At 46.1% G+C, this 26,869-nt stretch overlaps 1 protein-coding gene across 1 annotated transcript in view; it reads left to right on the top strand.

Annotated features, from left to right (window-relative positions):
* The window catches only part of LOC141116679 (NACHT, LRR and PYD domains-containing protein 12-like), a 329,149-nt gene that overhangs the window by 65,361 nt on the left and 236,919 nt on the right, over positions 1–26,869 (top strand). Inside the window, exons 2-4 of the mRNA XM_073609070.1 lie at positions 1,441–1,524; positions 10,205–10,359; positions 22,673–22,844. Coding sequence (XP_073465171.1) covers positions 1,494–1,524; positions 10,205–10,359; positions 22,673–22,844 — 358 coding nt within the window. The 5' untranslated portion in view covers positions 1,441–1,493. The remainder of the gene's footprint in view (positions 1–1,440; positions 1,525–10,204; positions 10,360–22,672; positions 22,845–26,869) is intronic.

Here is a 26,869-nt window from a genome sequence, read left to right as displayed (position 1 = left end):
AATCACATATATTAATCGAGGTTGTCCATGGAAATTTGAGAAGGTGTGGACACCTTGGCTCTCATCTTAGGGGGCCACGGTGGATTCATGTATTATGTGGGGGGGAGGGAGGGGTAATCCCCGGATACATGAGGTACTTTTCTCTGTGATCATTTTGTCTAGAACGTTGACATGTACTGATGTTTCACCTCCTGCACATGTATGACACTGCTATGCGTTTGCCCATGCTTATCTGTCATGTAGTGTTCTGTATTATGTCAAGAGGTATTATGTAACCTTCTTCCTTGCGATACAATAAAGCACACCTGTTTGTTAAAAAAAAAAGAGGAGAGCTGATCGGCGGCTCTCCTGGCAGGGGGGGTCTGCGCTGATTGTTTATCAGCGCAGCCCCCCCGCAGATCACCCCACTGGACTACCAGGGATGCCACTAGGACCACCAGGGAAGGGGCAACGTGGATGGCCAGGTATGTACCCCATGGCCATCCACATGTGCCCAATCTGTGCCAATCAGTGCCCACAAATGGGCACTGATTGGCACTATTATGCCAAAGATCTGCCCAGCAATGACCAGATCTGCCCAGCAATGCTATATCAGTGCCACCTGTCATTGCCCATCTGTGCCACCTGTCATTGCCCATCGGTGACACCTGTCAGTGCCCATCGGTGCCACCTGTCAGTGCCTATTTGTGCCCATCAGTGCCCACCTATCAGTGCCCATCAGTGCCACACATCAGTGCCACACATAAGTACCCATCAGTGCCACCCATATATGCCAATCAATGCCACCTACGATTGCCCATCAGTGCCGCCTATGTGTGCCCATCGGTGCCACCTATGAGTGCCCATCAGTGCCGCATACCAGTGCCACCTATCAGTGCCCATCAGTGCCACCTATCAGTGCCCATCAGTGCCGCCTATCAGTGCCCATCATCAGTGCCCTTTAGTGCCACCTCATCAGTGCCACCTCATTGGTGCCACCTCATCGGTGCCCATCAGTGCCGCCGTATCAGTGCCCATCAGTGCAGCTATATCAGTGCCCATTATTGAAGGAGAAAGCGTACTTATTTACAAAAAAATTTAACAGAAACAAAGAAAAACTTGTTTTTTTTAGAAATTTTCGGTCTTTTTTTATTTGTTGCGCAAAAAATAAAAACCGCAGAGGTGATCAAATACCACCAAAAGAAAGCTCTATTTGTGGGAACAAAATGATAAAAAAATTGTTTGGGTACAGTGTAGCATGGCCGCGCAATTGTCATTCAAATTGCAACAGCACTGAAAGGTGAAAATTGGGCTGGGCGGGAAGGTGTCTAAGTGCCTGGTATTGAAGTGGTTAAACAGCGACAGCGCAGAAAGCTGAAAATTGGCCTGGGCAGGAAGGTGTATAAGTGCCTGGTATTGAAGTGGTTAAGTAAATAACCCCCAATGCATCTTTGTGTCTAGGTGTTCCGTGACATGACTGGGATTCAGATGTAAAACTAAGACCGAGCAAAAAGATGGAGGGGAGCTCGAGAACAGCCTTCAAAGGTAAGAGTCATCAGATCAGTCAATGTCTGTCTTTTATTTATATGATCAGTTTTAGGAAAATATGACTAATTTTATGGAGCATCAAATACTGAATACATCCATTCACCCATTTATTAACGTGTTAAATATTTCCTGCAAAGTAATCTATATTTTTCCAATTGAGAGTATATATATATTTTAAATCACAGAGGAGAACCGCACCCAGCCTTAGATTCAGTGCTAGCAATCAGGTCTTCCCACCGAATATATATATATATATAGTGACATTGGGGATGTCTAGCTCAGTGGTAGATGCCTTTTCAGTAAGTTCACAGTGAACAGGAACTTTAGTTTATGGGCATGGTAGCCCACTTTTATTAAAAGGAACAAAATAAAGGAAAGTTCATACATGCACTTGGTAGCCCACACAGGGGTTCTTCTCCCAAAAACAATAACAAATGAAAAATGCCAAGCCTCCTGGCTCTCTTCAGCAGTACTGCCACTTAGGCTTTACACTTCAGCCCTCTTGGCCATATAACAGGGTTCCCGTACGACTACTGTACCTCTTTTCAGCTTCGTTGCTGCTCAGGCCTTCCACTTCAGGCTCTCATCTGTCTCCTTAGAAGCACACAGCTTCAACGCACACAGTGCCTATCTAGAAAGCAGCCCCTCACTGCTCTGATCCTCAGACTTGGGTCTCTGGCTTTCACTAGTCTATAGATAGATAGATAGATAGATAGATAGATAGATAGATAGATAGATAGATAGATAGATAGATAGATAGATAGATAGATAGATAATAGACAACATCTGGGGGGCGCATCCCGTGCCAGTGTCACTCCATCCTAATCCTTATTATTTATACTGACTGTGTCACTCTTTGCACTCCGGCCGCCATGTTCAGACCCAGCGATGGGCAGTGGGCACCCTGTGATTGGTTGAATAGGGGTCATGTGCTGTGATGGCCTGTCTGCGATTGCGGGTGGCGCATACACAAACAGTTGCTCCTGGCGTTGCTGTCTGAGTCGCCATCTTCTCTTTCTCCGCTCTGAACCAGATCTCAAATTTCCCCAGTGTTGTGGCAGCCAGTCTGTCTGCCAGAGCAGATGGAAGATAAAAAAGCAGGTGATAGTTGTGTTGCTGGCCTGGGGGAGTGGACACAGTTTGGGAAGGGCATATTGAACTGAGACCCAAGGTAAAAAAGAGACTGAGTGGGCTCCAGGTGTCTCTTTTCTATATTCAGCAGCCAGACAAATTTGAGGAGCATTGAAAAAGACCTGAGCTCTGTGCCTTCTGTCTTGGGAAAGTAGAAGGTCATCCAAGTAATGATGCAGGCATATATATGCCCCTTGTTCTGATAAAGACTATAACAGCCAATAAGACTTCAAGAAACACGCAAGGTGATGTTAAAAGCCCAAATGGTAGACAAAAGTGCTGGAGATGGTCTTGACCTACAGTGAACCAAAGGAACTTACGAAAGTCTTCTACAATGGGCACATGAAAGTAAGCATCTTTAGGTCTATAGAAATGAGCCAGTCACCTGGTTGGACCCCCTATGAATTGGGGACAATGTCTCCATCTCCTTTTTGATGACAATTGTTTTAGGTGCGTGAGGTCTATAACAGGCCTCCACAAGGTGTTCTTCTTCATGACCATAAAGCCGGTGAGTACGTGCCCTGAAATCTCTTGCATTCTGGAACTGGCACAGCAGCACTTTGTGACACCAGTGACTTTACATAATAGAAGAGTATATGCTTCTTTACCTTGGAGTTAGATCCATGAAAACAAATCTAAGATGAGGATAACTTCTGAAGGACCATGCATGTCCTGAAGAGATTGCTTTGACAGTCTAATAGTCAGAGATTGAGGTCTAAACTCAGTAGCTTCTTGGGCTACCCGAGGTCGAGTCTTTAGCAGACTTCTGAAGGGATATCTGGCCTCTTCACCAGCTCTTCCTAAAATCCCAACCTGATCTGTAAAAGTGTGTGACCCTCACACGCTCTGAACTTTGTCTTCTAGATTGTATCCTCTTCCAGCCTAGCAGGTATTGGTCCTGAGGCAAAAACCCCCGACTTGCCACTTGTGGCTTGGGCTATGGTGCCAGCCAGCTTGTTGCCAAAAGATGACGGTCCCTTAAAAGGGATCTTACACCTTGCCTGATGGAAGCGGAATCAGCAAGCCAAGGCCACAGCCATAGCGCTCACTTTGCAGTAACTGGCAAACGCATATCCCGCACCACTATGCGGATGATGTCAATTGAAGCCTCACAATGGAAAACCAAGGCCTGCCTCGGCTCCTGAACTACCGAGTTTCTGGCCGCTTCATCTGTAAATGCTCTTGAATACTGCATCCACATTCTCCTTCCACATTTTCATTGCTTTAAACATGGCCTCTAGAGCCAAGGCCGACTTATAGGTCATTCACTGCATTCTCCAAAGGAAAAGTGACATACCTTGCTAGCCTCATCCAGGCCTCAACTAGAGAGGCAGCCTTTAGATGCTTCACATCCTTATCCCTGAATGGATAGAGCATGGCTATCTTGCTCAGAAGGGAGGTCTATCTAGCGACCTTGCTCCACTCATCCAAAATGATGTCCCTTAATTCCATTGGGAATTGGAAATTAGAACATTTACCCATTTTAATGTCCTCTTAATAGCCTTGACCAAAGGCTTTACAAGGGCAAAGTGAATCTCATTTCCCTTTGCCTCACTGTCTTAGGTCTTCATGGATGGCTGGCTTGGTTGGGACAGTTCCAGTTCTTCCTGGCTGTCCTTAGAGAACATGCCATAATGGCTGTCGAACCTTGCATGTGGCTTATACCTTACTCCTTAAGTTATTCCTGCACCACCCGCCTCACCAGAGATTCAATTTGCTGGTTATCACCATCTCCTTCTCCAACAGTCTACACATAGAATGGCTCACACAGAGACTTCCCCATTGAGACCTGAGTCCCACATCCCCAGCAGGCTCCTTCCTAAGAGCCGCTGACATGGCAGTGGGTGCGGTGCCTAGAGGAGTATTCAGAGCTTCTCCTGTGATGCCTGGACCTTGATGATGACCTATGGCATCTAGATATGGAAGAAGAATGTTGATCCTGTGACCTAATGAAGTCTATCATCTTGTGCAGTGTATTGGAGATCTGACCCGAAAAGACTCTCAAAAACAAAATAGGGTAGAAAGGAAAGGGTTAAAACCCAAAAGAGTGCCCAGGCAAGTGAGGAAAGGAAAGAGTTAAACACATCCTCTCATACTTGCTTTGAAAGGGCTGGCCACAAGGAGGGGTGGTGGCGCATCCATAGTGTGGAACTGCACAGTCAGCCTGCACAGGTGATAGAGCCATAGCAGTATCACACACCTGGCAGCACACAAGGGTGTTAATGCAGAGCATATACCTGTGATGATTGCACACAGCGTTTAGGAAAACTGCTGCAAACTTAAACTAAATTTCCCCACCGTAATGATGCCACTGCTGCCCACAGCGTGCATGCATTGAGTCCCTGGGCAGGAGTAACCCATGGATGCCAGAAGAGAGAGCGGGGGCTTGGAATGCAGATGCGCTCCAGCTGCCATAAGCTGTAAAACACTAGAGCCAGGAAAAACATACAATACACAAAGAACTGCTGCCATGGAAAATATAAAAAGAATACATCACCATGTACCGCACCTGGAGCCAGGAAGATACTGCTGCATATGTTCATGGTGTTTATGGCCACCCGCTAATAGCTGTGCTATCCAGCCAGACTGCAGCTTGCCTGCCAATGGCCAGCTTTAGCTCTTCATGGCACTGCATCCAAGACACACCTCCACACACCTTCTGAAACATAGCTTGCATGCCAAAGCTCCAGGCCTTGATTGTGGACAATTATCCACGGAAAAGGTAAGATTTCAAGCATTTGATCCTAGGAGGAGGACAAAAAAGGAATGCGGCCTCTGGCTCTGAGTAAAAATGTATGGGAGTGGGGTCCTATAAGATTGGGGAGGAGGTGGGGTTAACCCATACGTATGCTGCATTGAGTCTGTCATAAAAAGGCCAGTTCCCTTGGAAAAAAAAAAACACCCATATATAAGCAATTTTAAATACATTTTAGGCGAATTAAGGAATGTTTAGCGTTTCTTTCTGCCAGAAAGTTCCAATCAAAAACGCAAACCAGAAGGTTTTTTCCTGCCTTTTTGCTGAGCTTAAAATATGCTTCTAATCGTCTTAATGTGTATGGACACATAGGATAACACTGAGCTGCTTCTACATGCAAAACACAAAACTCCCTTTAGAAGCAGCGATTTTTATGCCCATTGTGCATGGACCCTTAGGTCGGGTTCACACTGCTCCGACACAGAAGCCTCACTTCATTTCCGACTTCCATATGACTTCAATGAACGGGATATGACTTTGATCTGACTTTGAGATGATTGCAACTTGTCCTTTGAGCAATCAAAACAATTCTGTCAGGTTACCTTGAGGCTAGGTGACAGATGCACTCTGTAGGAGTCGGAAGTGCACCACTAGGTAGTGGACCCTGGGACTGACTGCTGCGGATTGAACCCTCGGAGGTTCAGGAAGCAGGTCTACTGGATCACTAACACAGATCCCACTGGGAGCTAGAGCATAGATTCCCCAGTGTGTGGAGTCTAAGAGCCAGCAGGTGTTCACCAGAGCCCCTAGTGGTGAGGATGGACTGAGCTGCAGTCTGGCTCCAGGTCGCGGCCCCCAGGGTCTCACCGCTCACGCTCATGGTAGACTACAGGAGAAAAGGAAGGAGGCAGCAGGCTGGAACAACAAGGAAAGTAAGGAACAAGCCAAATGTCAGGGCGACTAGCAGACAAGAATAAACATAACACTCCAAAGGTCAGGGTCACAAGCAGACAGGGAAAGTCGAAAACAGGCCAAAGTCGGTAACTGGAATCAGACGTTAGAAACACAGCAAGTACACACCAAAGCTAACACACAATGGTTGATCAGCACTGCTGGCTTGCAGTGCACAGGTTAATATAGGGTTCCCTGATAGGAGCTGGGGTGGAACCATGCTAGAGGAGAGATGATAAAAGCAGTCAGATGAGGGTCAGCTGGTCTCTAGAGATGAACACATGGAGACAGGTAAGCTGAGAGACAAACTCTATTGCATAACCATGATAGTACCCACCCTCTTATGAGGCCTCCCCCTCCCCCACCTGGGCCCTGGTTTAAAGGGAAACTCCAGATGAGACCTCCTCAACAGACAAGGCACAAAGATCTCAGATGCAGTGATCCAAGACTTCTCCTCAAGACCAAACCCTTCCCAATGTACGAGGTACTGAAGAATGCCTCTACGGCGCTGGGAATCCAGAACTTGACTAACCTTGTACTTAAGATTATCCTCAGAGACCGAAACGGAGGTAGGGAGAGGACGAGAGGACTTATTGAGGGCTAAAGGCTTCTTAGGAATGGATAAAGGCATAAGAAGACCATCAGGAGTCTGAACAGGGTCCCCCAGACCCTTAAAGATGAGCTAGACATCTGGCACATGATCATTAGACTGGACAGAAGTCAGTGGATGCCTGAGACCAGGTTGGTTAGAAAGTGTTGTGTCACAGAAGTCAAGCTGGATAGCTTCACTGGGCAAAGGCTGAACTAGTGCAGAGGCCGACTGAACAGCATTGCCAGGTGCAGTGACCACTAGAATTGCATCACAGGGTGTAGCAACTGTGGAACTGGTGGACGAATCAGCCTGGGTGTGTGTCCAAGAGGGTCCAGGAACAGGCAAAAGTAAATTACCATGCAAACTGGAGTGAATGATCGGCTGAAGTTCACAGGTGGGCTCCTCATCCAGAGTGTTACATGACCCAGAGAGTGCCTCTGCCCAACTATTGCAGGAGACATTCCAGAAATCGCTATATGCAGCAGAAAGAGCAGAAGATACTGGGATGGTGGCAACAGGAAGTTTCTCTTTTGGGGTAACCTTGAGTAGGCAGGAAGAGGAACAGGAGGAACTCCAAGCCAAGATCCGTCCAGCAGTCCAGTCAATGTGTGGAGAATGGAACTGTAAACAAGGAAGACCTAATATGATAGGAGATGAAGCTTTAGGTAAGACAAGGAAGGATATCCACTCCTGATGGACTGTCCCTACCAACATCTTAACAGGGAGGGTCTGGAAGCGGATAGGACCCCCTGGGAGAACAGTGTCATCAATTGCCAAGACCATCAATGGCGTTGAAAGGGGCAAAAGGGTAAGTCTCATGGAAGATGCAGTTTTCCCAATCCATGAAATTGCCAGTGGCTCCAGAATCCAGATGTGCCGAGACCGAATGAGAGAAAGCGCCGACATGAAGGAACACAGAAAGAAGAAGATGAAGGTGATATTTCAGGGTCTAATACTCCACCTTCCAGATGTATTAGCCCCGAGCGTTTTTCTGGACGAAGAGAACAAGTGCACAAAAATGACCTTTGGCCCCACAATAGAGGCACAGACCTAGAGTTCTGCACCTAGCGTGTTCTTCGGGAGACAACTTGGTCCAGCCCAGCTGCATAGGTTCCTCAGTGGGCAGGGGGTGCTCCTCGGGTCGAAGAGAAGGGACTGGGGGCTCAGGCTGCCTAAGGAACGGGGAGTGCTGGTGTCTTTTTTCCAGGGCCCTCTCCTGAAAGCGAATATCGATCTACAAGGTGATGACACCGTCCAGATCAGCAGGAAGGGATCTTCCTGCTAATTCATCCTTCACTCTATCAGAGAGGCCATTAAAAAGGTTGCAACTAGTGCCTCATTATTCCAGCTTAATTCAGCTGTGAGGATACAGAACTGAAGAGCATACTGTCCCACAGAAGCAGACTCTTAACGGAGACGTAAAAGAGCGCTAGCCGCTGAGGAGACATGACCCGGTTCCTCGAAGATATTCCGAAAAAGTTTTAAGAAATCAGACTGGCTAGAAACAACTGGATCATTCAGTCCCCACAGAGGGGCAGCCCAAGCTAGCACCTCGCCGGACAGGAGGGATATAATATAGGCTACTTTTGCCCGATCGGACAGGAAGTTTTGGGGCTGAAGTTCAAAATGAATTGTGCACTGGCTAAGGAACCCCCTGCAAGCCTTGAAGTCCCCAGAGAAACGGGCCGGAGCTGGCAGTTGTAATGAATGTGTGGCTGCGACTGGTGCAATAGCAGCAGATAACAGTTGAGGTTGTTGAACCGGGGGTCCTAATGAGGCCTGAACCTGTTCAAAACGGGCTGCCAAATCCTGAAGGAATCGCATCACCTGGGTCTGATGCGATTCCTGGGTCTCAAGTCTGCGAACTAAGCCCTGCAACGAATTATCTGCGGGTAGCGGCACATCAGCCGGGTCCATGGCTGATCAAACTGTGAGGTCACCTTGTGGCTAGGTGACAGATGCACTCCGTAGGAGTCGGAAGTGCACCGCTAGGTAGTGGACCCTAGGACTGACTGCTGCAGATTGAACCCTGGGGGTTCAGGAAGCAGGTCTACTGGATCACTAACACAGATCCCACTGGGAGCTAGAGCATAGATTCCCCAGGGCGCGGAGTCTAAGAGCCAGCAGGTGTTCACGAGAGCCCCTAGTGGTGAGGATGAACTGAGCTGCAGTCTGGCTCCAGGTTGCGGCCCCCAGAGTCTTACAGCTCACGCTGACGGTAGACTACAGGAGAAGAGGAAGGAGGCAGCAGGCTGGAACAACAAGGAAAGTAAGGAATAAGCCAAATGTCAGGGCAACTAGCAGACAAGGATAAACATAACACGCCATAGGTCAGGGTCTCAAGCAGAAAGGGAAAGTCAAGAACAGGCCAAAGTCAGTAACTGGAATCAGATGTAGGAAACACAGCAAGTACACACGAAAGCTAACACACAATGGTTGATCAGCACTGCTGGCTTGCAGTGCACAGGTTAATATAGGGTTCCCTGATAGGAACTGGGGTGGAGCCATGCTAGAGGAGAGATGATAAAAGCAGTCAGGTGAGGGTCAGCTGGTCTCTAGAGATGAACACATGGAGACAGGTAAGCTGACAGACAAACTCAACAGGATGACAGTCAACGCTGTCCATCAAAATTTCTATTGCATAACCATGACAAATGCCTTTGCTTCTTGGTATGGAGGAAACCTCATGCCAAATTTATAAAGAAAAAAAAGAACGCTCACTCGCCCCCCCTTTTCTGACCTCCTGGCCTGAATGCTCGGATAAGGGTCTGGTATGGATTTTGTAGGGGGACCCCACGCTGTAAATGTTTTTGGTATGGGGTTTCCCCTCAAAATCTATACAGGACTGAAGGGTCCGGTGTGGTCTTGGGAAGGACCCCACACTGTTTTTTTTCAAAATTTTGGCGTGGGGTTCCCCTTCAAGATACCCAGAGCACAAGTCGCATGCCACAAATGGGATCAGTTAAGATAATGATCCGACTTGGATGCGACTTACATTCAAATCAGTGGGCTGAAATCATGCTCAAGTTGGACAAAAGTAGTGCATCAACCTTTTTCAAAGCCGGGCCGACACAAGTCAGACCAGTTAAGATGGCTCTCATAGGGAATTATGGATATAGACATGTCATGCGACTTGTGCTCTTGAAGTCGGAGCATATGTCGGGCCAGTGTGAATTGGTCCTTATAGTGTTTTTCACCTCCAGGGCTCCTTTCCCCAATTGTAGAGGATTCATCCAGTGAGATAACAATCCATGTTGGACATTAATTCACATCATTTATAAAATTGTATTTCTGTGTTTTTTTTCTAGACTTTGAGTTCTGCCATGAGCTGTCTGCGTATGATGATCCATCACTGAGGAGAATATATGAGTATTGCAAAGATGATCTAACCTACATCCTGGAGAACCTGGATCCTCATGCTGTCCTGGTAGAATTAAAATCTCAGAATGTCCTAAACACAGATGTAAGAAAATAATATTTCTAAATTACCTATAGCAAATTATGAGTGAAGGGAAACCCTGAATAAATAAAACCAAAAAAAAAATAAAATAAAACCATTTACATAACTACTCTCACCAGAATTTAAAGGGGTTGTAAAGGTAAAAATTTTTTCACCTTAATGCATTCTATGCATTAAGGTGAAAAAACTTTTGACAGTACCGCCGCCCCCAGGCCCCCCGTTTTACTTACCTGACGCCTCGAATCTTCGCTGCGCGTCCTCGTCATCTTCATTGCAGCTCAGCCTGGTCGCTGATTGGCTGCAGTGGATGGATTGAAAGCAGCGCAGCCATTGGCTCGCCCTGCTGTCAATCACATCCGATGACGCGGCGCGCCGGGGGGCGGGGCCGAGTGATACAGCGAGCGGCTATAGCCGCCGGCTGTATCACGGGAGCGCGCCCGCAAGCACTCACCACCATGCGAGCCCTCGCATTAAGGTGGTAAATGCTTGCGGGGAGGAGCTGAAACAGCCGCCGAGGGACCCCAGAAGACCAGGTTCGGGGCCACTCTGTGCAGAATGAGCTGCACAGTGAAGGTAAGTATAACATGTTTGTTATTTTAAAAAAAAGAAAAAATAACTTTACAACCCCTTTAACTAAACACAGATGTATTGAATTACTAAGGGCTCATTTACACTTGCTTTGACTTTAACACACATTAACCACCTCAATACCGGGCACTTTCTCCCCCTTCCTGCCCAGGCCAATTTTCAGCTTTGAATGATAATTACTCAGTCATGCAACACTGTACCCATATGAATTTTATTTTTTGCGCTAACAATTGAAAAAAAAGAAAATGAAAAAAAAAAATCAGTTTTCTTAGTTTCTGTTATAAAATTTTGCAAATAAGTAATTTCTCTTCATACATTTTGACCAAAATTTATACTGCTACATTTCTTTGGTAAAAATAACCAAAATACGTGTATATTATTTGGCCTGTGTGAAGGTTAGAGTCTATAAGCTATGATGCCAATCATTGAAAATTGATCACACCTGATGTACTGACAGCCTCATTTCTTGAGGCCCTAACATGCCAAGAAAGTCCCTCAAATCACCCCTTTTTAGAAAGTAAACAGTCCAAGATATTTAGTAAGAGGCATGGCAAGATTTTTGAAGTTGTACTTTTTGTCCCACAATTCTTTGGAAAAATAAATAATTTTTTTTCACAAAAATGTCATAACAAGTTATTTCTCACACACGGCATAGGCAGACTTGCAACTACACCCCAAAATACATTCTGCTACTCCTCCTGAGTATGGTGATACCACATGTGAGAGATTTTTTACAACCTAGCCACATAGAGAGGCCCAAGATCCTAGGAGTACTTCAGGCACCTTATTAGTAAAGTAATTAGTAAACATCTGTATTTTTGCGAGAAAATTACTTAGAACCCCAAAAAATACAAAATTTTGTACCAGAGGCCCTAGAGAATTAATAGTGGGTTTTCAAATTTTTATGTCACACGGTATTTGCGCAACAGTTGTTCGAATGCAATTTTACATACTAACGCATAAATACATTTTAATGAATTTCAATGTACACAGAGACAATATAATACCCACATTTTTGGTAAGATATAAAATATTGTGTTGCACTAGGTACAGTTGTATGCAAGAGTTTAGGAACCCCTGAAAATTTGTCATTAATAAATATTTGGGTGTTTGGATCAGCAATTTCATTTTGAACTATCAAATAACTGAAGGACACAGTAATATTTCAGTAGTGAAATGAGGTTTATTGGATTAACAGAAAATGTGCAATGTGTATCAAAAGGAGATTAGACAGGTGCATAAATTTGGGCACCCCAACAGAAAAATCACATCAATATTTAGTAGAGCCTCCTTTAGCAGAAATAACAGCCTCTAGACGCTTCCTATAGCCTGTAATGAGTGTCTGGATTCTGGATAAATGTATTTTGGACCATTCCTCCTTACAAAACATCTGCAGTTCAGTTAGGTTTGATGGTTGCCGAGCATGGACAGCCCGCTTTAAATCACCCCACAGATGTTCAATGATATTCAGGTCTGGGACTGGGATGGCCATTCCAGAACATTGTACTTGTTATTCTGCATAAATGCCAGAGTAGATTTTTAGCAGTGTTTTGGGTCGTTGTCTTGTTGAAATATCCAGCTCCGACGTAACTTCAACTTTGTGACTGATCGCTCAACATTATTCTCAAGAATCTGCTGATATTAAGTGGAATCCATTTGACCCTCAACTTTAACCAGATTCCCAGTACCGGCACTGGCCACACAGCCCCACAGCATGATGGAACCTCCACCAAATTTTACTGTGGGTAGCAAGTGTTTTTCTTGGAATGCTGTGTTCTTTTGCCACCATGCATAACGCCCTTTGTTATGACCAAATAACTCAATCTTTGTTTCATCAGTCCACAGCACCTTATTCCAAAATGAAGCTGGCTTGTCCAAATGTGCGTTTGCATACCTCAAGCGACTCTGTTTGTGGCGTGTGTGCAGAAAAGGCTTCTTTCGCATCACTCTCCCATACAGCTTCTCCTTGTGCTTAATGCACTGAATTGTTGAAGGATGCACAGTGACACCATCTGCAGCAAGTTGATGTTGTAGGTCCTTGGAGGTGGTCCGTGGGCTGTTTTTGACAGTTCTCACCATCCTTCGCCTTTCCAATATTTTATGTGGCCTGCCACTTCTGGCTTTAACAAGAACTGTGCCTGTGGTCTTCCATTTCCTCACTATGTTCCTCACAGTGGACACTGACAGCTTATATCTCTGCTATAACTTTTTGTAGCTTTCCCCCAAACCATAATGTAGAACCATCTTTGTTTTCAAGTCATTTGAGAGTTGTTTTGAGGCCCCCATGTTGCCACTCTTCAGAGGAGGGTCAAAGAGAACAACAACTTGCAACTGGCCACCTTAAATACCTTTTCTCATAATTGGATGCACCTGTCTATGAAGTTCAAGGCTTAATGAGCTCACTAAACCAATTGTGTGCTCTAATTAATTAGTGCTAAGTAGTTACAGGTATTCAAATCAAACAAATGTCAAGGGTGCCCAAATTTATGCACTTGTCTAATTTCGTTTTGATGCATATTGCGCATTTTCTGTTAATCCAATAAACCTAATTTCACTACTGAAATATTACTGTGTCCTTCAGTTATTTGATAGATCAAAATGAAATTGCTGATCCAAACACCCAAATATTTATAACTTTTGCATACAACTGTAAATGGATACCAAACATGTCGCGCTTTAAAATTGCACACGGTTGTGAAATGGCGCCAAACTTCTCTATTTAAATTCTCCATAGGCGATGGTTTATAAGCCTTTGTTAGTTACTAGTTTAGAGTTGCAGAGGAGTTCTGGTGCTATTATTGCTCTTGCTCCGACATTTGTGACGATACCTCACTTGTGGTGCGATTGCCATTTACGTATGCGTACGGGACCAATGTGTGCCTTTGCGCGGGGGGACGGGGGCACTTTAAATGTTATTTTTTTATTGGTGGGACACTTGTACGCTGACAAATGTTTATCGTTCACCGGCGGTTGCAATGGAACACTATTGCACTATTGCAGATGTTTTTGTGCACTGGTAAAGATGTTGATGGGACACTGTGACAGATGTTTTGTGCACTGGTACAGATGTTGATGGGACAGTGGTGCTTGGTGTACTGTGTGGAGATGGCTGCAGTCTGTGTTATCTGTGACAGCTCTCTGTGTAAAATCATCATTTACATAGAGAGCTGTCAGCACAGGCTGCAGTATATCCCCGCCCCCCCCCCCCCCCCCACATGCACTGAGCCCTCACTGCGCTCAGCAGGGAGAACTAACACAGACACATCTATGTTTTACACTGTGGGCTGTGATTGGACATGGCGATCTTGTGATCGGGAGGGCCAATCACAGCACCCATATCCCAATCTGTGATTAGCTGTATCTGTAAATCACAGCCATCACAGGATGTGCGGCCTCCCATTCTGAGTGAGGTACTGCTACGCAGTGGTGTATTTAGGTTTTGTGCTGCCCTAGGCCTGACTAAGCTCGCGCACCCCCCTAATTTAACTATGACCCACCCCTTCCTGTCAAGGCCACACCCCTTCCTTTTTAAGATCCGCCCTGTCATCTTCATGGGAGGACAGAGGGACGCCACTGGAAGAGGACAAAGGGACGCCGCGGGAGGAGGACAGTAAGCGATACAGCATCTTTTCATTTGGGGGTAAGGGGATATGTGCTGGGTGCTTTGGGAGGCTCTTGCACTGAAGTCGTGTCCCTCCTCTGTGGCTCCTCCTCCTCCTGGCTGTGTACTGAGTGTGTGTGGCTGACAGTGGGGAGAGAGGTGTGGGCTGCTACTAAAAGCCCATCGACGCTTGTGGGACTCCGGGCGGCAGATGTCCTGGGTGCCCACGCTGGCGCATCCCTGTCTGGCCAGTTACCGAAACTCAGTGCCGTAACTTGTTTTGGGCTCTGGGACAGTGGTGTCACTAGGGTTGGCCTAGAGGATATCAGGTTAGGTACTTCCTAATGGCTCAGTTCCTGGGAACAGTAATGTATAATGGCCAACAGGCTCTCTTACCAGATCCGGTGAAACTGCAACAGTGATTCCTCCGGCTGGACGTTCACTCACTCTGGGTTGCCCAGGCCAACTCTAGTCAGTAGTGTAGCATCTCTACCCTGGCAGTGGCTTCATCTTTCTCCCCCTCTGGTGGTGCGGGTACAGCGTGGCTCTCTGGTGGTGCGGGTACAGCGTGGCTCTCTGGTGGTGCGGGTACAGCATGGCTCTCTGGTGGTGCGGGTACAGCATGGCTCTCTGGTGGTGTGGGTACAGCATGGCTCTGGGGTTGTGGGAACAACGTCTCTCTGGTGGTGCGGGAACAACGTGGCTCTCTCTCTGGTGGTGCGTGGCTCCCTCTCTGGTGGTGCGGGTACGGCGTGGCTCTCTGGTGGTGCGGGTACAGTGTGGCTCTGGTGGTGCAGGTACAGCGTGGCTCTGGTGGTGCAGGTACAGCGTGGCTTTCTGGTGGTGCGGGTACAGCGTGGCTCTGGTGGTGCGGGTACAGCGTGGCTTTCTGGTGGTGCAGGTACAGCGTGGCTCTGGTGGTGCAGGTACAGCGTGGCTCTGGTGGTGCAGGTACAGCGTGGCTCTGGTGGTGCAGGTACAGCGTGGCTTTCTGGTGGTGCGGGTACAGCGTGGCTTTCTGGTGGTGCGGGTACAGCGTGGCTTTCTGGTGGTGCGGGTACAGCGTGGCTCTGGTGGTGCGGGTACAGTGTGGCTTTCTGGTGGTGCAGGTACAGCGTGGCTCTGGTGGTGCGGGTACAGCGTGGCTCTGGTGGTGCAGGTACAGCGTGGCTTTCTGGTGGTGCGGGTACAGCGTGGCTCTGGTGGTGCGGGTACAGCGTGGCTCTGGTGGTGCGGGTACAGCGTGGCTCCCTATCTGGCTTCCCCCAGCACAGTACTCTCTTTTTCTCCTCCTGTAACCCCCCCCCAGCAGAGTGCATTCATGCTGGGGGCTGTAGCATGATGTCTGTGGACACACAGGGCTGCCATTCTTCAGGGATTACTCTTCCCATGATGCCCCCCAGAGTCTTCTGATTGGCCTTCTGCTGTGGCCAATTATGGGGTGAGAAACAGCAGTCAGGAAGCTGGGCAGCGGCACAGGGAAACCAATTAGAGCCGCTCTCTCTCTCTTCGGCTGACAGAAAGAGGAGGGGGGGCGAGCGGGGGAGATACACAGACAGCCCGCATCTCTCCTCTCCCTGTCACAGCTGCTCCATTTACCAGAGAACTCCCCCGCTCGCCCCCCCTCCCCTTTCTGTCAGCTGAACGGAGAAGAGAGAAGAAAGAGAGAGAGCGGCTCTAATTGATTTTGCCGTGCCGCCGCCCAGCTTCCTCCCTGCTGTTTCCCTCCCCATGATTGGCCACATCAGAGAGAGAGAATCACAGCTTTACAGGGGCGGCTTGACAGATCCTGATTTAACTGCTTCCTGGCCCCATCTGCAGCCGCTGCACTCCCAAGCTGTACTCTCTTGATGTGCCCTGCTGTGCGGGAGGAGAGCGGGTGCCGTTTTGGGGGGGGGGGGGCGGCTTTTTGCCGCCCCCCACAAAGTGCCGCCCTAGGCCTGGGCCTTGTTGGCCTAGGCCAAAACACAGCACTGCTGCTACGTCAACTTAGAACGACAAAGTTCCCATCCTGCCATTTAGTACAGTGGGGTAATGGGAAGCGGTTAAAGCACTTACTGCTTAAATATGCTTTTTTTATTGTGTTTTTCATGTTTCCATCATGCTTCAGTGATGCTTTTTTGAAGTTTTAATGAAGCTTAGCAAATGCTCTGTGTGTGTGTTGATTTGTTTAAAAGGGGCACAATAGAACCCCGGATCAGTAGTATGTCCACTCAGCAGATCCCCAGCTCATCAGTACCTTCATTCAGCAGATCCCCCTGCTCAGTAGTACCCACAGCTCTGCTGATGCCCCACTCAGTAGTGCCCTAAGCTTTGCTGATCCCCCAACTCTGCTGATTTTCTGGTTTGCTGATCCATGTTAGAATAGTGAATATTAATTTGCTATTCTAACACACCTGGGTGGGCTGTGAGCACATTCTCTGCTCCCAGGGTGCACCCCATTTTGAAGCCTTTTAATCGGTGCTTCAAAAAAAACACCACGCTACTGTAATTCATGCACCCGGCGTCCTGCAAGGGGTGGGATGCATAGATAGGAGGGACGGCAGCATGGATAGGGGAGGCGGTGCCCTGCGCCCTTAATGGATGGGCCCCCTGGTGTGACATCTGCTAGTTTCTCCTGCTTTGGTCCCCCAGCTCTGTGGATCCTCTGCCACTACGTCCTTAATCTCTTTGGCCCCCGCTCACCTTCCACTAGAGCATTCCCATGTGCACACCACATGTCCCATCTGCTAGTTGCTTTGCTCCAGTTTGGACCCCACTTACCTTCCTGTTGCTCCACACTGAAAACCAGATGTGACATCTGCACCAGACACTCCCAGAATATATACACATAAACAGGAAGTGACTGCAGATGATGTCTTTCCAGTTTACTTGTTGGTTTCCAAGTGTATCCTGGGATACCTCATACCTGCAATACCTCCAAAACAAACCAAAGCTAATGCTTAATAAAAGCCCCTCAAAAGCTTCAGGTGCTGTAGGCAAGTGTTGTCATAGACTTCTATGGAGGCTTTGGAGATGTTTTGAAGCACCCAGAAAGTGACATGGGGTGGTTTGATTGCTTTAAAAAGTGTGTCCAATGCCACATTTTGAGGCAAGTGTAAATGAGCCCTTAAGGCAAAAAGACTGTGCACTTTGCAAGTGCAGTTGCACTCATTTTTCCCAGAGCTTAGTGAATGTGGTGAAGCTTCACTTTGTAAGGAATAGCCAATCAGGTGCAAGGAAAATAAAATAAAAAATTCTTGCACATAATTGGATGATGGAAGTTAGCAGAACTTCACCACATTCACTGAGCTCTGGGAAAATGAGCGCAATTGTACTTGCAGAGTGCACAGTCTGTTTGCCTTTAGTAAGTCAACTTCATTGTCTTTAAAATTGCTTTTATCAATGTATCCAATTGCACACACAGTATATTATAATCATTCTCTGTTATATCCTTTAATTTTTATAAATACTTTTCATATCAATGAAGCAAATGAAGCTGATAACACAAATCAGAGATCACTTACTCCTAGTAAAGTGTGCCCATTTCTTGTAAGACTAATTGGAACCGTGTGTTGTATGTAAGTACAGTCAGGTCCATAAATATTGGGACATCAACACAATTCTAATCTTTTTGGCTCTTTACACCACCACAATGGAATTGAAATAAAAAGAACAAGGTGTGCTTTAACTGCAGACTTTCAGCTTTAATTTGAGGGTATTTACATCCAAATCAGGTGAACGGTGTAGGAATTACAACAGTTTGTATATGTGCCTCCCACTTTTTAAGGGACCAAAAGTAATGGGACAATTGGCTGCTCAGCTGTTCCATGGCCAGGTGTGTGTTATTCCCTCATTATCCCATTTACAAGGAGCAGATAAAAGGTCCAGAGTTCATTTCAAGTGTGCTGTTTGCATTTGGAATCTGTTGCTGTCAACTCTCAATATGAGATCCAAAGAGCTGTCACTATCAGTGAAGCAAGCCATCTTTAGGCTGAAAAAACAAAACAAACCCATCAGAGAGATAGCAAAAACTTTAAGTGTGGACAAATCAACTGTTTGGAACATCCTTAAAAAGAAAGAACGCACCAGTGAGCTCAGCAACACCAAAAGACCTGGAAGACCACGGAAAACAACTGTGGTGGATGAAAACATCCTATGGACAGATAAGACCGAGATCAACTTGTACCAGAGTAATGAGAAGAGAAGAGTATGGAGAAGGAAAGGAACTGCTCATGATCCAAAGCATACCACCTCATCAGTGAAGCATGGTGGTGGTAGTGTCATGGCGTGGGCATGTATGGCTGCCAATGGAACTGGTTCTCTTGTATTTATTGATGATGTGACTGCTGACAAAAGCAGCAGGATGAATTCTGAAGTGTTTGGGGCAATATTATCTGCTCATATTCAGCAAAATGCTTCAGAACTCATTGGACGGCGCTTCACAGTGCAGATGGACAATGACCCGAAGCATACTGCGAAAGCAACCAAAGAGTTTTTTTAAGGGAAAGGAGTGGAATGTTATGCAATTACCAAGTCAATCACCTGACCTGAATCCGATTGAGCATGCATTTCACTTGCTGAAGACAAAACTGAAGGGAAAATGCCCCAAGAACAAGCAGGAACTGAAGACAGTTGCAGTAGAGGCCTGGCAGAGCATCACCAGGGATGAAACCCAGCATCTGGTGATGTCTACGCGTTCCAGACTTCAGGCTGTAATTGACTGCAAAGGATTTGCAACCAAGTATTAAAAAGTGAAAGTTTGATGGATGATTGTTAATCTGTCCCATTACTTTTGGTCCCTTTAAAAGTGTGAGGCACATATACAAACTGTTGTAATTCCTACACCGTTCACCTGATTTGGATGTAAATACCCTCAAATTAAAGCTGAAAGCCTGCAGTTAAAGCACATCTTGTTAGTTTCATTTCAAATCCATTGTGGTGGTGTATAGAGCCAAAAAGATTAGAATTGTGTAGATGTCCCAATATTTATGGACCTGACTGTATATAAGTCCTATGAGATGGCTTATACAGTGTACAGTGTTTTATAATATTTCTATCTACAGTTTTGTAAAAAGGCTTCAGAAACCGGATAGAGAAGTAAATGTGTAACATTATGACTTCACCATCGTGTTCTATGATAGGGCGCCATATAGACTTCACAGTCATGGAACTTATTTACTTTTTACACAAATAATAATGTAAATGTCCATCTGGACTACAAAATACTGTATAAGTTCCAGTAATATGACAATGTTACCACAGCAAGGATTGCGTATTATTACTAGGGATGGTCCCCATGTTTGAATTGTCCACAAACAAACCGAACATATGGTCCATCCATATTCAATCATGCTGCCCGATGGACCCGAAAAATAGAGAGAAAAAAGCTTTGCCTCAATGGGAGGCCTCTCAGCAACTGCTGTCTCTTGGCTGTGACTGCTGTTATATAGGCAAGGGCGGGTCTCCCTTTTTCTAGTGAATGGGTAGGGGTACAATTTACCCGATACCCATTCACATAGGGGGTGGAATCTGGGGGCCCCCTTGTTAAAAGGGGCTTCCAGATTCCGATAAGCCCCCCACCTGCAGAGCCTGACATCCAAGGGCCAGGGTTGTTGGGAAGAGGTCCTTTTCCCCATCAACATGGGGACAAGGTGCTTTGGGGGGACCCCAAAGCACCCTCCCCATGTTGAGTCCATGTGGCCTGGTATGGTTCTCCTGTCCTCCAGGCTGCATGCTCGGATAAGGGTCCGTTATGGATTTTTGGGGAACCCCACACCAGTTTTTTTTTTAATTCTGGAGTTCCCCTTAAAATCCATGCCAGATCAGATGGGCCTGATGTGTACTGGGGGACCCCACATCGATTTTTTTTCCCTTGATTTTTCATCTATATTGCTGGGAGCCGGTAATACATTACAGCCGTGAGCAAGTTTAAATGATATTTTTTCCTTTAGAAATGTAATTTTGATGCGGCACTGTTCTACACATCACACACATGCGCCACTTTACAGGCAGACTAAGGGGACCTCCCAGGCACAATATTTAAAGGAATATTTCATTTTTATTGTTTCACTTTAAGCATTAGTAAAATTACTGTCATTTTTTAAACGGTCATTTTAAAATCTTTTTTTGCATTGATACATGTCCCCTGGGGCAGGACCCGGGTCCCCATACACTTTTTGTGGCAATAACTTGCATTTAAGCCTTTAAAATTAGCACTTTTGATTTTTCATGTTCGTGTCCCATAGTGTTTAATAGGGTTTGAATTTTCGCTCAAACTTTTTGCCTGGTCGCATGTTCTGGTGTGAACCGAATCGGGGGATGTGTTTCAAAAAGTTTTTTTTTGAAGGTAAGAGGCTTATGTGTTTTGCATGTCCTTGCTTGGCCTGGTGATATTTAATGGGTTTCGTGTAGCTTAAGTTAAGAAAGGAAAAATAAAGGGTTTACAAAAAGACACAAAAAGGGGAATTTTGAGGTTATATTATTGCATGAACTGATCAGAGAATTCACAAAAATAGTATATTTTTCTTAAAACAATATATTTTTATTATGCAGATTAGAATAATTTCTAAAAAAAAAAAAAATCAAAAGTATCAATCATCAGCCTTTCCTCCACTATATACAGTTCTCTTTATCTATATCAAAATAAAAAATAAATATAGAGATCTACTCATAAACATCACTTTTTAGAGATTATTTTCCAGCAGGCTAGTAAGTAGACAATAGCTGTCACATTTTGAATGAGAATTGCGGTGTCATTCAACACTGTACCCATATGAAATGTTCATCTTTTTTTCCCCACACATAGAGCTTTCTTTTGGTGGTATTTGATCACCACTGGCTTTTTTTTTTTTTTGTGCTACAAATTAAAAAAAAACATCCAAAAGTTTGAAAAAAAACCCAAAATGTTTTTCTTTGTTTTTGTTATAAAATTTTATAAATAAGTATGTTTTATCCTTCACTGATGGGAACTAATGAGGCGGCACTGATGAGGAGGCACTAATTTGCAACACTGATGGGCATGAATAGGCGGCACTGATATGCAGCACTGATGGGCTCTGATAGGTGGCACTGATATGCAGTACTGTTGGGCTCTGATAGGTGGCACTGATGGACACTGATAGGTGGCACTGATGAACACTGATAGGTGGCACTGATGGGTGGCAATGATGTGCACTGATGGGTGGCACTGATAGGCAGCACTGATGAGGAGGCACTAACTGGCATTACTGATGGGCACTGATTGACATCCCTTATGGGCACTGATTAGCATCACATGTGGATACAGGTGGGCACTGATTGGCATTACTGTCAGGCACTGGTGGGCATCATGAGCAGATTATCATGCTGGACATCATATTACACCCAGTCAGGAAAACTCATCCCCACTGCCATCTTTTTGCTATTGGCCAGGCGGGATGTGGTTAAATATATGTTTTTAGTCCCATTATCACCCCCTGTAGTGAATGGTATCGATCAGATCTGTTGTCTCTCTTGCCTGCAGCTCTGGTAGTGTCCTATTACATCCATTATGCCGCATACACACGGTCGGACTTTTCGTCTACAAAAGTCCGACAGACGCCGACGGACAAAATACGGCTGACAATCCGATCGTGTGTGGGCTTCCCCGGACTTTCAGCTGACTTTTCCAGCCGCAAATATGACGGACTTTAGATTTGAAACATGCTTCAAATCTTTACGTCGTAACTACGCCGGACCCAGAAATCCGCTCGTCTGTGTGCTAGTCCGACGGACAAAAACCCACGCTAGGGCAGCTGTTGGCTACTGGCTATCAACTTCCTTATTTTAGTCCGGTGTACGTCATCACGTACGAATCGGTCGGACTTTTGTGTGATCGTATGTAGGCAAGTCCGTTCGTTAGAAAGTCTGCCGCAAGTCTGCCGCAAGTCTGTCGAAAGTCTGTCGGACAGGCTGTCGGACTTTTGTAGCCGAAAAGTCCGACCGTGTGTACGCGGCATTAGTGATGGGAGAAATGCAAAAGCACACAAAGGTATAACTTCCTTGTAACAAGATGTTCTTTTCTGAATGGAATGTTCAAAGCACTCAATTATTTTATGTATTTATCCCTAAAAAATGAAGTTACACTTTAACAGCAGATATGAAACAATAATAATATAAATTTTCCAGAAATACCAGTCAATGGGAAAAGACCGGTCTTCCTTCTCTCACACCTTGTTACAAGATATTCAGGATCGGGGAAGAGAAGCTGTGATTGGACTCTGGAAATGTCTCTATGAACTACGGAAAGATCATCATCATCCTAATTTATTTGCTGTTCTGGAAGAGATCGCACAGACAGGTAACAGGACTTTGTGTTTTCAGACAACAATGTGATAAAATAATGATTGACACCAATTATCCCAAAATAATGATTGGCACTAATTATCCCAAAATAATGATTGACCAGATTATCCCAAAATAATGATTGGCACTAATTATCCCAAAATAATGATTGACACTAATTATCCAAAAATAATGTTTGACACTAATTATCCCAAGTGTACCTCCATTGTCAGTGATAAACACAGTACACATACACCGCACTCCTCACCACTATCTTTGTTCTCCTTTTCTCTTTGGCAGATTTGCTCTTGTTCCCATTTCCAAACAAATCCTCACTGTCAGATCAGAATTTGTATTTTTTTAACAGTATAGATAGGATTTCTAATAATGTCTTTTTTATGGACTGTAAACCATGTGACCACATTACTCCTCCCCCTTTCTCTGGAAAACCATGTCCAGTCTCCTAACTACTAAAATATTTCTATCTGAAAACTGATATTAGATTACAAGGAAACAACCATTCTTTACTGCACATTGGAATGGAGAGGTTATAAAAATGGAAAGTGAATGTAAACCCTAAAAATATGAAATGTACCATTGGAAGTGATTTGTTATATCTCTTTTATTTGTACAAAAAATATTGTGTAGCAAAGTTTGTTTCCTTTGCAGAGGTGTGCACAATTTTGAAGGGCAAGTTCACCTTTTCCAGAAAATAGTCTATGCAGTCATGGGGTCCCAGTAGTTACTAACTGCTTGCCGACTAGCCACCGCAGTTGTACTGTGACAGGCTGCGCAAATCGACATCATTGTATGAATCGCCATCATTGTATGTTGGGCGTGTACATGGCAATCTGTGCAATTTCGCTAGTGGGGGAGCCAGCCAGCGGGTCCACACGTGATCGCTCCGGAGAGAGGCAGAACGGGGATCTGCCAGTGTAAACTGTTTATTCAAACACAGATACAGAGAGATATACACTCAGGGGACAATCCCCCCTTCTTTGCATAATGACACAGGGCGGGGTAAACTACATTCAGCAACAAGAGACAAATAGACAGCCTTTAAGAAGGGCTGCAGGAGAAATTCCCCCTCCCCTCTCACAGCTAATCCACATACACATATACATCCCATTAGTGCCAGGACAAGGTCATTTGGTGCTCAGGCCGAAGGTGGCAAACTGCGCCCCCCCCCCCCACACACACACACACGTACAATATTTTCGAGCCAGCAGCACAGCATTGGAACTTATTGTGGCAGTCAATAATTGCTTAACCTGCTATCCTCTAGCCTGCAGAGGCAGTATTAGGGCTAGAGGATAGCAGGTTAGGCAGTTCCTAATGACTCAGTCCCTAGGATCAGTAAAGGATAATGGCCTACAGGCCCTCTTACCAGACCCAGCGAAACTGCCGCAGTGATCCCTCCAGCTAGATGTTTGCTCACTCTGTGTTACCCGGGGCGACTCTGGTCAGTAGTGTAGCACGTCTGTACCCTGGTAGTGGCTCAGCGTGGCTCTCTCTGGTGGCTCTGGTTAGCAGCATGGCTCTCTCTGGTGGTTCTGGTTAGCAACGTGGCTCTCTCTGGTGGTGCTGGTTGGAAGCGTAGCTCTTTCTGATGGTGCTGGTTAGAAGCGTGGCTCTCTCTGGTGGTGCTGGTTAGAAGTGTGGCTCTCTCTGGTGGTGCTGGTTAGCAGTGTGGCTCTCTCTGGTGGCCCTAGTTAGCCGCGTGGCTCTCTCTGATGGTGCTGGTTAGCAGAGTGGCTCTCTCTGGTGGTGCTGGTTAGCAGCGTTTTTCCGTTTTTTCCTGTTTGCATTATCAGGGGACATTTCCGTTTTTTTTTCACTACTTTGAAGCGTCTATTGTCGCTATGGAAACTCACCTCCTTATAGCGCGGGTGCCCACGTAGTCTCGTCATCTGCTGAAGAAGTCCCCGCCCACTGGGACACAACGCGTCCAGAACGTAACGGCGTGACGTCACCCGCTGCTACCACGCATGCTCCACTCCGTGTCTCTACACGGCGGTGATTCGTTTCCTTTGCTGTGTTCGTCCTGGCACTTGTGAAGTGCCGCTTTTGTAAGTTTACATTTTTTATTATTTTAATAAAATTGAGTATACAGAGAGCACTATTTTTGTCCTTTCTTGCATTATATATGCCATGTGAGAGCCATCCTCACCTACAGCCCAGCCCAGAGCCATCCTGACCCACAGCCCCAGTGTTTCCTGACGTATTATCATCATCTGAAAAAGGATCTCGTTGATTTACCCTTATGGGAATGCCTTATTGACCCTCTATTACTTAAGGGTCCTGGTCATCAGGTGAGAGGCCACTCAGTGTATCGGTGTTGGGCACATACATCAATCACTCTATTTGGCATGCTGTCACGTGTGGTGGATACTTACTGAATATTCTTGGACAATATTAGTGCTTCATTTATCAATTATAGGACTGTTTGTTATGTCCCTCTGAAGGACTATTTGTTCCATTGATGCCTCCGCATTTTTTCCCTTGAAGTTTATTTAAAATTTTTTTATTTTTTAGCGCTGCACCTTATTTTGTATATTTTGGATTAAGGGATTTGATTGTGTTGACCCTGGTGTATAGCTGCTTTGTACTTTTTTGCATATATGCGCTGATTTATTCATCTCATTTTGGTTAGCAGCGTGGCTCTCTCTGGTGGCTCTGGTTAGCAGCGTGGCTCTCTCTGGTTAGCAGCATGGTTCTCTGTTTGGCTTCGTCAGGTACACTCCTCCCTCTCTGTTTCTGTCTTTTGGAGCAGTTAAAGTATATCACTCATTCCCCCAGCTTGTTTCTGGGTTCCGGGCTCTCTCTTTTTTCCCCCAGCAGAGTGCATGCTGGGAGCTGTAGTCTCTTCCCTGTGGAGAGCAATGGGTTGCTGTGATTTGCCCTGCGTTGTGGCCAATGGGGAGGGGAAAAGAGCGGGCAGGAAGCTGGGCGGCGAACCTAATGAGAGAGCCGCTATCTCTCCTCCCACACTGCTGACAGGATAAAGGGGGGGGCGGGGGGGACGACATTCTGACATCCCGCAGCTCGCCTCTCCCTTGTCACACCTCCGCTATCACTGATGGGGGGGTGGAGGGAGGGGGCCTAACAGCACCCACTACAACTGCCAGCTTTCTTTATGGTGTCACCCAGGTGCAGTCACCCCCCCACCCCCATAGCAATGTCACGCCACTGCTCCCATCCCGCCTCTGGCCAGCCTCTCAGTGTGTGACGCTGAACAGGGAATACCAAGTGCCTGTAAGGGGGTGTATCTCCATTGACCGGGGAGTGAATAAGTGAAGCGCTGGTCTGTTCTAGGCTTTTGCCGGATGCAGGAGCGCACTCAGCACATTGTTGCAGGTGTAGGTATTAGCGGCTGGTGTGTCCAGACAGTTTTAGAAGCACACAGCCAGCATTTCACATGTGCCCCCTTTCCTCCAGTAAATAGTACCACCCAGGGCATCCGCCCCTTCCGCCCCCCCTTGTACCGGCCCCATAATACTTTGCTCCCAGGGTAGACAGAAACAATAGAACAATGGGATACAGCCACTTAAAGAGGAATTACAGTCTTCTCACATAATTTGTAATAAAACATCTTTGCCATTCTGAAGCTTCCCTCCAACCACTTTGCATAATATTTCATATATACTGTGATTCTGTACTTGCCAAATATGCTGCAGAAATCTCCCCCCACTGAGTCTGGCTGCAGTCATTTTACCTGTGGGCAGCTGAAGCTGCTGCCTGTCCACTTCCTGGATTTACACAGACCCACAGAGGCACATCTCAAGCTCTGCAGCCATGCAGCTTTCATTGGCCCTCTTATGACTCCTCCCCCTCCCTTCCTGGCAAACTCTCATTAGAGTGAGAAAGAGAGGTGTGCATGATGTCCTTAGCCAAGGCTTTTTTGCCATGCTTGATCTGCTTGTTGCAAAGTTTGCAAATTGCAACAGTTAGATCAGCTGCACATGAGCTAAATAAGGCCCAAACAGCTGAGCTCATTGGGGTTGTGCCTCCCCCTCAATTTCCTCCTCTGCTCTATCCAGC

The sequence above is a fragment of the Aquarana catesbeiana genome, linkage group LG13 (assembly GCF_042186555.1).
Source record: "Aquarana catesbeiana isolate 2022-GZ linkage group LG13, ASM4218655v1, whole genome shotgun sequence".
In the NCBI taxonomy this organism is placed as follows: Eukaryota; Metazoa; Chordata; class Amphibia; order Anura; family Ranidae; genus Aquarana; species Aquarana catesbeiana.
The sequence above is the reverse complement of the archived record's forward strand: the minus strand, read 5'-3'. Positions and strand labels throughout refer to the sequence as shown.